Raw genomic sequence first — 11,928 nt, 5'->3', positions numbered from 1 at the left:
CTCTCTTGTATCTAAACCAATTTAACAGAAAGTCCCGCCCTCTCCTGCCTATAATCGCCATTTGGAGTATCCCCTTCCAGGCGTTCCGACGCGAAAGCATGGGAACGAGGTTACCACTTAAGAGCAGGGCAGGGAATCTTACATTTTTTCAAAGGGTCCGTTTATAGATAAACTAATTCACAACAAAAGTACAGAATGTCAGCATATAAAATGTGTGTTTCACTCTGTTAACACTCATTTATATGCTTGTACTCTTGTTTGCATTGTTCGTGGCTCATACATTTGATATATGGACATCGCCACAAAATGATGTGGAGCGAATCAATGAGAGACAGCCCATCTTTGATCTCTGTTACCGATGGACACCTCACTCGTTATGTACAATTGTCAAAAATGTAACCTATTTTTTTTATTGCTACATGCATAAAGCTAGTCTTACATTTTATTTAGCTTTCACTAAGTTTATGACTAGGCAAATGGGCTGCTTTCAATTTGTGCGTTGACCTATTGCATTTTGGAAGACATTTAACCTACATGGACATGCTTATGTTGGCTATATCAGCAGCATGCATGCAAGAATATTCTCTATATTATTTGGCTTTCAATTACCAGATTGTGCCGGTTTTTAGTTTCCCCGTTTGACTGTATAATATTATGGGTTGTTTAAAATGTCTCATTACACATGCTTAGTCTCGGCCTAAGCCAAGTTCAAGAATAAAAATAAACATAGGCGTTTCACTGCAAGGACGCTTTTTTAATTTAAGCAATAAATATTCACATCTCTTTCAGCACACACTTGATACATTCACAAATAAAAATTCTAAAATTGTATATTTAAATTGGTGTCAATAGGTACCCTAACATATTAACACTTGTAGGCCTTTATCATGGTAGTTAACCTTCTGTTTTGAATTAGAGAAATGGAAATAGATTTTAATTTTGGCCTACTGAATCTGCTTTCATGTCTTTTGCTCATATATACATACCTAGTGGCACTCACATGCACGCACCTGAAACAGAATAGGAGTAATTTACCCCAAAACAAAGCCTATATGTATAATATATTATGTACATTTAGGTTTATACAGTACAATCCATTCAATTAGTGCAGATATACCCATGCAAAAAGAAAGAAAACACCATTGAAGCGATAGGCAGAGCAACAAGTACTGAAAAACATTTACATTTCACATTCCTAAATCTCGCCAAATGTCACAATACACTTTATTTCTTGAGGTCTTTGATGTGCCTTCTTCTTCTGCATCTCAATTAACAACTTCATCAACTTCAGATACCAAACCAGTCTCGAACCACATACCTTTGCCTAATAAGATACACCATTTTGCTCGGTAATCAATGGCACTAATTCCGGCCTATCTCGTTGCACTGTTACATGTTAAAAAACGACTCTAAGCACAAGAGACTGCACACCCAGGAGGTACTGAGATAAAGAAAAGTTGTCTTTTACATTCCACACGCAGGTTATGTTGAACAAGAAGCCCATTCAGCAGGGGCCCGGAAAATGTCCAAAAGTGTAAACAGAGATCTTTAAAGAATGATGAAGCAGGAGGATAAGAAGGCCATTGCTGACTTAAGACATCACTCGTGTGCAAAAACACAAAACTGCATTTAAAAGCGTGCGTTTTTATAAAGGCGTAGAGTGTCAAAACGCGCAACAAGTTGGTTTTAATGGCTGTAAAGAGTTACCTCTGAAGGAATAATGGCTTCCTAAATGGAACATAGCTTTATAACTCTATGGCAAGGCTGAAGCCCTTTTCTTTACACAGAGCCATATACAAAATTCTAGAGTATCTTTCTCCCCAAGAGCTCATGTTCTGTTTGCAAAAATAATCTCCTCACTCAACGCAAAGGGAGGAAGGAAAAGGTTCCACCATCCAAAAGGTCCTCAATCTCATTCATAATGTTTAAACCATTAGTATTAATATTGACCAAAAAAGAAATGGCAGTCATTATAGTATGGAAATAATCTCCCTACACATACGATAACTCCCTCAAGCAGTTTACGTGAGTTGAGGGGATTAATATGTGTGCATAAACTGATTATAGTCATCTAAACATCGCTGATATAATTAATCACTGATCAAAACATTTATCAAACAATATTCATCATACTCATAGCAGTATTATACAGTATAATAATATCAATACAACAGCAAAAAAGCTTCAGAAACACTCAAATAGATTATTGTTCATATAATTAATTCCCACTTCCCAAACTAAAGGTTATTTATTAATAAGCCAGCTGGCTTTTGTCAACAGGAAAACAACTGTAGAGCAAAAGACCATGGAGCCAGAAAACGTGCACAGGCCGAAAGACTTTGGGACAGTGCAACACATCTGAGGCTCAAAATAGAGAAAAATAAAGAGTCTTACAGTTAAGCAAAATCTGAAAACAATGACAGACACTAAGAGGCTAACGAGATTATTGCAGATTGTGTTTGTTTCTTTGCAATTATCTGCAAGAACTTTTTACAATGTCAAACGCCCAAATAAACATAATCGATATTTCTAGTAGTCTTTTTTTTTTTACATCAATAAATAAACGGCTTGTTACTTATATATGTGAGTTGGTTCTAACACTGCCTCGCCTCTCACAAAGTCATAACGCAGAAACAGTCAAAGGGGCCAAATTCTTGCACATTCAACTAAAAATAAAGATATATGGCTATAGCTTTTATTGATTGTGAACGTGTTCTGACGTCAGCGTGTATGTTTGTGGCCTCGGTTCGGTGGGTCAGTGTCTGAGCATGTGAACAAACTTCTACGCTACTGGTCACCGCTTTACATATGCGGGAAGCGGAGGTGAAAGTAGCAGAGGCGGAGCAAGCTGCGCTTCCTCTTCTCGCTCGCCCCGCTGCTGTCGGTCCTCGTCGAGCGGCTCCGGGCCCTGCTCCGGCTCCCCGTGTCCTCTGCCCGCTCCGACCTCTGACCCTTGGAGCCCCACCCCCTGCTCAGACCACGGTGCTTATCCGGTTGATAGCTTTGGACTTGGAACTGCTGCTCCCGGGGCCGGCAGGACCCGCCCCCATCCCCTGCGGGCCCTGCTGAGGCGGCCCGGGGTGCTGAGTGGGGTGAGGGGAGAGAGGTGTATGAGGGGTAAGGGGGGAGGAAGGGGGGGGTAAAGGGGAGTGTGGTGGGGGAGGAGGGATGGAAGAGAGCGGAGGGTACTGGGGCAGATACTGGCCGACGGTAGAGGCGGGATGTGCATTGGTGGTGGTGGACGGTTGGTGGTGGTGGTGGTGGTGGGGCAGCGTGCCGAAGATAAAGTGTGTCTGGTGGACGGGGTGGGGGACCGGGTGCGGGGTTTGAGAGTGACCGGGGTGGGTGTGGGAGTGGGCGTGGGGGTGCGGCTGGGAATGAGACAGTGTGAGCGGCGGCTTGGTGCCAGGGACGCCGGCCCCTCTGACAGAGTGTATGGGCTGCGCGTGGTACAGGCCGAACTGCGGGCCCGGGGACGGCTGGGAGTGAGGAGAAAGGGGGGGAGGACAGCCCACCACCGTGTTGCCGTACCGACCCGGTAGCCCATGCTGGGAGAGCTGGGAGAGATGCGCCAGCTGCTGCGCGTGCGTGGGCCCAAGCGGAGGGCGACAGGGTAGCGGGCTTCTCTGTATAGTGTGAGTGGGAACGCCCTGCATAGGGGACGGGACAGTTTGTGCGTGGTAGCGATGGTGGTGGTAGTAGGGGGGCGGCGGCTGCACGACGGCCGTGTGACAGTACTGTGCATGTAGGGCCTGGATCTTGGAAGGCCCCCCGTCCAACTGGCACAGGGATGAAGGGGAGTGAGGAGGGGGACCTCCCGTAGTCGGTGGGGGGACAGGGGCGGGGTAAGGTGGCCCCGGTGGTATGAGGGGCGCCGGTGGTTTGGCGCGTTTGCTCCCAAACAGGGACCCGAGGAAGGAGCCACTGTTGTTGCTGCTGACCCCCCCCCCAGGTACCCCCCCCACCCCTGATCTCTCTACACTGCTGGGGACCCCCCCCACTCCCGTCCCAGCAGTGGTGTGTTGTTGCCCCGGCCCACCCCCCACCCCCGATCCGGGGCTCAGGATGGGGCGATGCGGCCGGTAGTCTTCAGTTCCATAGCAGCCGGGGACCACGCCCGGAACGGTGTAGCGCTGGTGAGGCTGCGGGCTGCTAATGATGGAGCCCTGGGAGGGGAGAGGAGGAGTCAATGCTTTGGAGGATACCAACGCGCCCACTGTCGTGGGGGCGTCCCCGGAGCAAAACAACCCCCTCCATCTCACAGCTCGTCGTCAAACACAAAGACGTAAAGATCAGTAAAATGTACAGGGCATGCTCGACCTCCTATCCTCTTTTTTATGATAGGCATGCAAAGAGTGTTAGCGTTACAGCAGGCGTGTGCAGGCATTTGCAACCAAGAATACACACACTCACTTGCACGCACGCACGCACGCACGCACGCACGCACGCACGCACGCACGCACGCACGCTCGCTCGCTCGCTCGCTCACTCACTCACTCACTCACTCACTCACTCACTCACTCACTCACTCACTCACTCACTCACTCACTCACTCACTCACTCACTCACACACACACACACACACACAGAAGATATACACACACATGCATAAATAATGCAGTGCAAACACAGCACATGCTGGGGTCGGCTGTATTAGGGGTTGTTAAAGGTTAGGTCTGTGGGGGTTGGACAGCCACGGCTAGCCACTCAGACTTACTTCCATGGTACTGTCCAGAGAACCAACACTGTTCCTGCGACCACGTTTCCCTGCACCCCATCAGCAAGAGTCCGTCAGTTAGTAAAGAGTGAAAGAACAGAATGGTTCATTGGTGTTTGGTTTACATGTGGTTGTTGTTGGGACATTGATGAGGTGATGTCTGAATGGAACTGATGAAGAAATAGAAGAATATGAAGCAAGCAGAGAAGAACTTGACCCCGAGTGCTTACCCCAACCCATTGGAGAGAAATCAATTGGATTGGGCCTGTATCACCGAAGAGGCGAGTCTCCCTCACCTGTGTCCGATAGGTCCCTGAGAGATGAGCTGAGGGCCGTGCGTTTGAGGCCTTCAGCGGCTGAATAGTTGTCATCCAGGCTGGGCCGTCCCAGGGAGCCGTTCACCGCTTCCCCCTTTACCATACCGCTCGACAACAACCCAGTACGCATTACGCCTTTCTGCTTCTCCAACTCCGCTGTGGGAGACATCAGAGGAGCCATTAAAGGCTGTTTACAATCTGTTCCAGCCAATAAATGGCCATTATCTCTTAAAATTATAAAGGAAACCGGCCTTCTGACCCCTCATCAATAAACATACACAGTACTTATAGTATTAGTAAGATATAAACCCGCATTGTACTCAGACTTTGGAGTTGCACTGCACGACAATGACCAGCAGGTGGGGTACTTACACTCCACTCGATATTTCTCCATCTCCTGAACTTCTGCAATGCTCTCCCTGAGGTCGCTGACAAAGCGTGTACGGTCCTGCTGACTGGGCGCCAAAAAGACGATGAGCACTTTCCTCTCCCCGCCCAGCACCGCTGATGTCAGGCGAATACCGTGGGGGTAATCTGGGAGGTGAAGTATGTTGGATTATTTCAACATCCAAACGAGAGGGTCATCAAGAAATAGTTTAAACTCTTTTATTTTTATTTTATTGTTGCTCACAGGAGTTCTGGAACATGTGCACTTGCATCTCCACCAGAGGAAATGATTGTCTGAAGCTGTATGTCACTGAGGTTTTCTTCTTCTGGAAGATCTTGGTCACCTGGTGTTTGACAAAGATAGGCCAGGGTTAATACTCGCAGAAGATACTAAATGACAACCATTGTTTGACCCATGCAATATATATATATCACTCATACCTTTGCATGCAAATGTCCTCCTAGCTCTAAAGACTGAAGTCTTACCACAAGGAGGTCGTTGAAGAGGAAGACCTCTCTCTGGTGCACTCCAGTCCTCTGTGGTCTGTTAGGATCAGGCACCTCGTAGAGCTGGCAACAGCACACCAGCCTGCGGTGAGGCAGCGACAGCACCTACACAAGCACACAGCTGTCATTTATTGGGGACATGAAACACTAAGCATGTGATCATATGAGAGGGGGAGAAGATGGAATATAGAAAGGTTTGATCATAGAAACAACGTAAGACATTTGGAAATACTCAGGGTCCATGTATTTATGATATCCTATTGGAAACTTCAATATATATCTTCAATATTGTTTATAGTAGTTAAAATATTTGGAGTGTTATTTGTTATAAATGCCATAGCCATTATTTTCTATATGTGAGGGAAATCTGTGAGAATATCTCTGTATGAGCCAATCTCTATATGAGCCTCTGTATGAGCCAATTTCGATTTTAGACCAATCCCCGCTTATTTTGGACAAATCATCTCTTCCCTTATTAATTCAGGGAATAAAGGGAGGGAGGGAGCAGAGAGTGAATGGGTTGTTTTATTTAAAAAATGTCATTTCTCTTCTGTTATCTATTAACAACTCTCAAATATGACCAACTTTACCCAGAAACATAATTTGAGTTTCTTATTTTCTAAATAGAATCTGTTTCGAGGCTAAAGAGACCTGGCTCTGGCTACAGTGATTCAAATGTAAAGCTCACAGGCTTCTTGCCCACAATGACTCTTTCCACGGCCTGGACTTGGGACACGTGGTCATCGTTGGTCCTCAGCTCCCACTTCTGAATGCGCTGGTAGATCCCAACAAGGAGGTCCCTCGGAATGTCTTGACCATTGTCCACCCCTTGAGTTAAATAGGAAGTTGATGAGTTAAACTTTTTCCAACAAGTCTGATCAGAATCAGTGAAAGCAATGACAAGATGGATGTCAAGCTTAGTTTTACAGTTTTTTTTCCACACTAGAGGGAGCTGTGTCCCCACATGATAGAAAAGTCAATTTTTTTCAATACTGCTTCCGAGATCCAGAGTTTCATACATTAACTGTTGAATTGTAAAATGTGCATTGGCAAATTGCAATCCGGCAAATTGTAACCTAACGAATCATTAGATATCAGTTTTGTGGTTATACATATGTGATTAATCGAGTCATGCTACATAAATCAATCCGTCAATGACCTCATAAATCCATAGAACGTTGAATCAATCTCAAACTGGTGGTCTGTTGTGCTTTCAAAAATTGTAATCGTTTTTTGGAGAATAATTTAGCTTTTGCCCCACCTCTCAAATTCTTGATGAAGTCCTCAATCTTCATCTTCCTCTCGGCCTTGACGTTGGGGCTGTACATGTCCGTGTTGAGGAGGATGATGGCGAAGGCCAGGATGAAGATGGTGTCCGGGTTCTGGAACTGGCGAACCAGCGTTGGGTTACACACACAGTACCTCTGACTGTGTGGAGGACAGGAGACAAAGATCACAACTCAAGGAAGGGATTCAATACCACAGTCCAAACGTTATATATACTTGGTCTAAGCTTTGATACAGTCTTACACAATACGATTGCATTCATTCATATGCATGGGCAAGATTGGAAACCGTAACCACTGTCAACCGCTTAAAAAATGGAGTCACACGGGAACAAAGCAGACGGGTGGAGCCCCATAGCCGCTCCCTCATGCAACAACGTCATGGCCACGGTCCCAAACCCACCTGAAGGCCTCGATGAGCCTCTCCACCTTCTGAGCTTCTCCCTGGACCTTGATCTGGGCCTGGAACTTCCTCAGGGCATCGTCCAAGTCCATACCGGAGAAGTCCATCTCATCCACCACACAGCTGCACACACACACACACGCACACACACAGACACATGCACGCACGTACCCACGCACGTACCCACGCATGACCCACACAATGTACACCAAGACAAAGTTACAAATTATGCAAGGACCAAAAAATATATATTTGTGGGTGGTTGAAAATCCTCTTGCATAAATCCCACTTTATTATTTTTCCAGAAGTATTATGTAAACGGTCTTTGTGTGATCTTTTAGATTTTAAAGATAAAAAAAATCGAACCTGGCACATTACTGAACCCTGAAAGGAATCCATTTGGTTTCACTTCTCACTCGCTTACGCACTCAATAATTTAGGTTTGCTTCTGGCTTCCTTACTCACTCCAAAACATCCTTGTTGAACTGTTTCTGCCGGTTGCCTAGGAACTCCCCAATCATCTGTCTGCTGAGGCCCTTCCTCTCAAGGATGAAGCGAGCGATCCCCACCGGCGTGTCTGACACAAAGCCTCTCTCTATCAGGTACTGGATCCCTTTTTCTGGCTTCCTGTGAGAGGCAGAACAAAGTTCCCATTCAAGCAAGACATTTACGACATTTTTCTCAGACTATAGACTAGTGACTTCTATTAATATTCTGTCTTACATAATCGATATTCCTACGACTGAGTTTCCGGAGGGGCCCTTACTTGTTGAACAGGTTGAGGCCGATGCGGTACTGCCGCCTCTGCACCACGTCGTTGTTGAACGGCGGCGAGTCCCAGCTGTGGCGGCTCTCCCTCTGGTAGGTCTGCTTGCCCAGCGGGGGCAGCGGCTCCCGCAGGCTGTCCTGCGACGAGGAGCCCGAGCTGCAGTTCACCGTCTCGTTGGAGTTGGTGGTGGAGTTGAGCGAGTCGTTGTCGCCGTCGGAGCAGCAGGGCTGCTCCAGCACCCCGGGGGGCAGCGCCGGGGAGGAGGAGGAGGACAGCGGCGTGGTGGGGGGCTGCTGCGGCGAGGAGGAGGAGGACTGCGTGTCCGGGTACTGGTGCTGGTGGTGGATGGGGTGCTGCTGCTGCTGCTGCTGCTGCTGGTGGTGCTGGTGGTGGTGGAGGGCCACGTGCTGGGGGATGTGTGTGGGCAGGGGCCGGCCCACGGCGCGCGTCTGGCCCTGGGCGGTGGCGGTGGAGGCGGGCCGGGTCGCCATGTTGGGCGCGTGCTTGAGGGTGCCCTGGGGGGAGCCGGTGGCCGCCCCCGGCTCCTGCTCGTACACCAGCTGGCGGCTGAGGGAGCCGCGGTCGGAGCGGTCGCTCATGTCCACCGAGCTGTCGCTGGGGGGCTCGATGGTGAGCAGGGGCAGGTGGGCGCCCCTCAGCCGGTAGTCCCGGCACTCGGTGCACGGCGTGCTGCGGCGGCTGTTGCCGCTGCCCCCGCCCTCGGTGTCGCGGCTGTCCTCGCGCACGGCCACGCCGCCGCCGCCGGGGCCCCAGTACTCGGTGTCGGTGCTGCTGGGCGCCCGGTCCAGGGAGAGCGGCGAGGAGGGCATGCAGTCGTCCATGTAGAGGGTGACGTCGCTGTAGGAGGTGGCGGTGCTGTCCCCGTGCATGCTGGCCCGGGCCCGCTCCCCCAGGCCCCTCTGGGAGGACGGGTTGCTGCTGCTGCTCCACACGCACTCCCCGAAGTCCCCGCCCTCCCGGCTCCCCTCCTGGGAGTCGTCGCGGCCCGCGGTGCGGCAGCTCAGGGCGTCGTCTATGGAGTCGGCCAAGGACTTCACCTGGAGGACGCCGGTGAAGGGACAGGGGGGATTAGCATCGGAAGTACGCCAGGGATGTTTATCTTCTCCCTGTCTGAGATGAATGGTGGACTGAGCCTTTTGTTTTCTCAGCATAACATTGTTTCTCGCTTTTGTCCCTGGGTTTCGGGAAATTATCTTTTAATTAAGATTTAATCAGTACAAAGATGGTTACGGTTATGATTCTGCTACTGAAAAGACTGACGTCCGCATATGTATATATGTGTGTGTGTGAGTGTGTGTGTGTGTGTGTGTGTGTGTGTGTTTGTGTGTTTGTTCTTTTAAGGAAATGGGCAAATCCATGTGTTACTCATACGCAGCCCCATTCAACGCCTTTACCTGCTTGGAGAAGGAGTCCTCTAAGTGTGTGTAGTTTGCGGGGCGGTCCACATCCGGAGAGTGCGGGGGGCCAATGGCGACGCTGTGGGTGAAGTTGGTCTGCGTCTGGGCCTGCTGCTGCGGCTGCCGCTCGTCGAAGGAGTACTGCAGCCGCATGTTGGACAGGATGATGCGCCGGGTCATGCGGCTCTCCGAGGCCGAGCTGCGGAGACGCTCAAAGTTCTTGTTCATGCGGTACTGCCGGAAGGCCGTCTGGATGGTCTTGGCTGCTCTGCGGCTTACGAAGGAGCCGCCGTACTTTCTCTCCAACATCTCCACCTGGGCAGGGGGGGGGGGGGGGGGGTCAGGTTCCCGGGCGGTCACGTTAAGGCGCAAGGATACTTTGCAAGAATGTGGGAACTGCCTTCATGAAACACGTTCACCATCAAACCAGGAATATCGAATTAGAATTTTGAGTTTGAATTTCATTACTTTTTTTTAATGTTTTTACATGTCATCATTTCTATACATTAAGACACGGACGACGTAAAAAAACATGGACGCCATCATTCACAGCAGCCATACCTTCTTGTCCTGCAGGTCTGTCGAGAGCTCATAACTATCCAGGGCCTTGCATCGCTTGTTCTCCTCCTCCTCTTGTTTGCGCAGGGCTAGGCTGGCGGGCTGGTGGCGCGTGCGCAGCGCCCAGGCCAAGCCCACGGAGCCGGGGCCCGACACACCAGGAGGGCCCCTGGGTCCCAGAGGGCCGACGCTGTCAGTGTAGAGCTCGGGGCCCCGCTGGTAGGAAGAGGTCTGGATGTATGAGCCGTCCGTGTGGGAGCCCGTGTCCGGGCACCGGGAGTCCACTTCCACACTAGAGGAGGAGACGGTACGAGACGTTATGGTGGTCATGGTTCTAGGGAAAGTAGGACATCAGACAAGATCAATAAGGCGTCGCATCATACATTTACACCATCAGGTTTTTTGAAGTCATGCTTATCAATGTTTGAGACAGGAGGAATCTGGACGCACAGGGCATTACCAAACCTGTTGCGCACCAGATAAAAGCAGTAGTTGAATTCCTCTAACATGGACATCATAGTTTGAGACTGGGCACTCACGTGTTAGCATCCCAGCGGCGGCGTATTACATATCTCTTATTGGAGCTCATAAGGAAAGGACGCCACGCCGGGCAATGGTGCACTGAACTAGACCTCTGTGTCTTCTGTTATGTGTCTTAAGAGGAAGGACACATCCAACCTGACACGTCAAAGGATCTTTAGAATCAGATCCAGAGAGAAATAAAACTTTGGCCAAGTGTCAGGCCAGTTTGTGATAAAAATGTTGCATTGCGTCAAAATAATGTTTTGCCTGGGAAATGATTATATTTTTACTTTTTACCCACAAGCTTCAATATGCGTGAGAGAATGTGCCTCTGACTAACGTGTCTCTCTCGCCTCGATTAACACATTAAAATATCCCTAAGCTGACAGGAAATACCTGGTTGAATTTTAAACAAGTACTCGCTGAGCAGGTCAGTGTCAAGCACGAACATTATATTTCAAGGAAGCTACTGAACACCACAGCATAACTTCCACACTCAAAAACTCTCCACCTACTAATTAGGTGCTTTCAAACACTGCAGAACCTTTTACCACAACCAAATCTGCAATTACAGCCCAGCTCTAGCCTCAGCACTGTCCACCAATAAAAAAATTCTGGTCTCAAAGATATCCAAAGGGCTGGCGTTTGTACGATGTCCTGGTAAATACTTGTGGTCTTGTGGCAAATTATTCTACCCAAAGAGTCCCTCTAGTCAGTGGCTCAGCGCTTTAAGAGCCTTTATCTACATTTCCTGCCTGGCCACGCCCCCATCCGTCGCTTGTGCCCTGTCCCGTAGCGAGACCAAAACACTGGGAGGTGACAGGAGAGGTCAGTGGAAGTTTTGACGCAAGCATAATGATCAGGAAGTGCATGCGTATCTCATTGGATCTCTCCTTTCTTACACTGTGCACTGTGATGCCAATAGGATGGCTGGCAGGGGATAACATCTAGCCTGTTGGATAAATGCCTTGACGAGGCATTATTCATATGAAGCCAAACAACATCCACCTCCTTCTCTAGTCGCAGAGTTTGAGTATTGCTCAC

General features: G+C 49.1%; 1 protein-coding gene across 4 annotated transcripts in view; it reads right to left on the bottom strand.

The window, feature by feature from the left end:
- Window positions 1-733: 733 nt before the first annotated feature.
- Window positions 734-11,928, bottom strand: part of iqsec2b (IQ motif and Sec7 domain ArfGEF 2b) — a 15,041-nt gene continuing 3,846 nt past the window's right edge. Inside the window, exons 1-14 of one of the 4 annotated variants that reach the window (XM_060056851.1) lie at window positions 10,902-11,928; window positions 10,366-10,654; window positions 9,802-10,119; window positions 8,384-9,444; window positions 8,083-8,244; window positions 7,618-7,740; window positions 7,190-7,356; window positions 6,632-6,756; window positions 5,908-6,033; window positions 5,666-5,765; window positions 5,407-5,568; window positions 5,014-5,190; window positions 4,718-4,767; window positions 734-4,166 (exon numbers count right to left, since the gene is read on the bottom strand). The exon at window positions 10,902-11,928 is cut by the window's right edge and continues 74 nt beyond it. In XM_060056851.1, the coding sequence (XP_059912834.1) occupies window positions 2,973-4,166; window positions 4,718-4,767; window positions 5,014-5,190; window positions 5,407-5,568; window positions 5,666-5,765; window positions 5,908-6,033; window positions 6,632-6,756; window positions 7,190-7,356; window positions 7,618-7,740; window positions 8,083-8,244; window positions 8,384-9,444; window positions 9,802-10,119; window positions 10,366-10,654; window positions 10,902-10,951 (4,104 nt within the window). In that variant the 5' untranslated portion in view covers window positions 10,952-11,928 and the 3' untranslated portion in view covers window positions 734-2,972. Of the gene's footprint in view, window positions 4,167-4,717; window positions 4,768-5,013; window positions 5,191-5,406; window positions 5,569-5,665; window positions 5,766-5,907; window positions 6,034-6,616; window positions 6,757-7,189; window positions 7,357-7,617; window positions 7,741-8,082; window positions 8,245-8,383; window positions 9,445-9,801; window positions 10,120-10,365; window positions 10,697-10,901 lie in introns of all 4 variants that reach the window. The other 3 variants (XM_060056684.1, XM_060056771.1, XM_060056937.1) reach the window with 3 other exon arrangements.

Source organism: Gadus macrocephalus, chromosome 1 (assembly GCF_031168955.1).
Source record: "Gadus macrocephalus chromosome 1, ASM3116895v1".
In the NCBI taxonomy this organism is placed as follows: domain Eukaryota; kingdom Metazoa; phylum Chordata; class Actinopteri; order Gadiformes; family Gadidae; genus Gadus; species Gadus macrocephalus.
The sequence above is the reverse complement of the archived record's forward strand: the minus strand, read 5'-3'. Positions and strand labels throughout refer to the sequence as shown.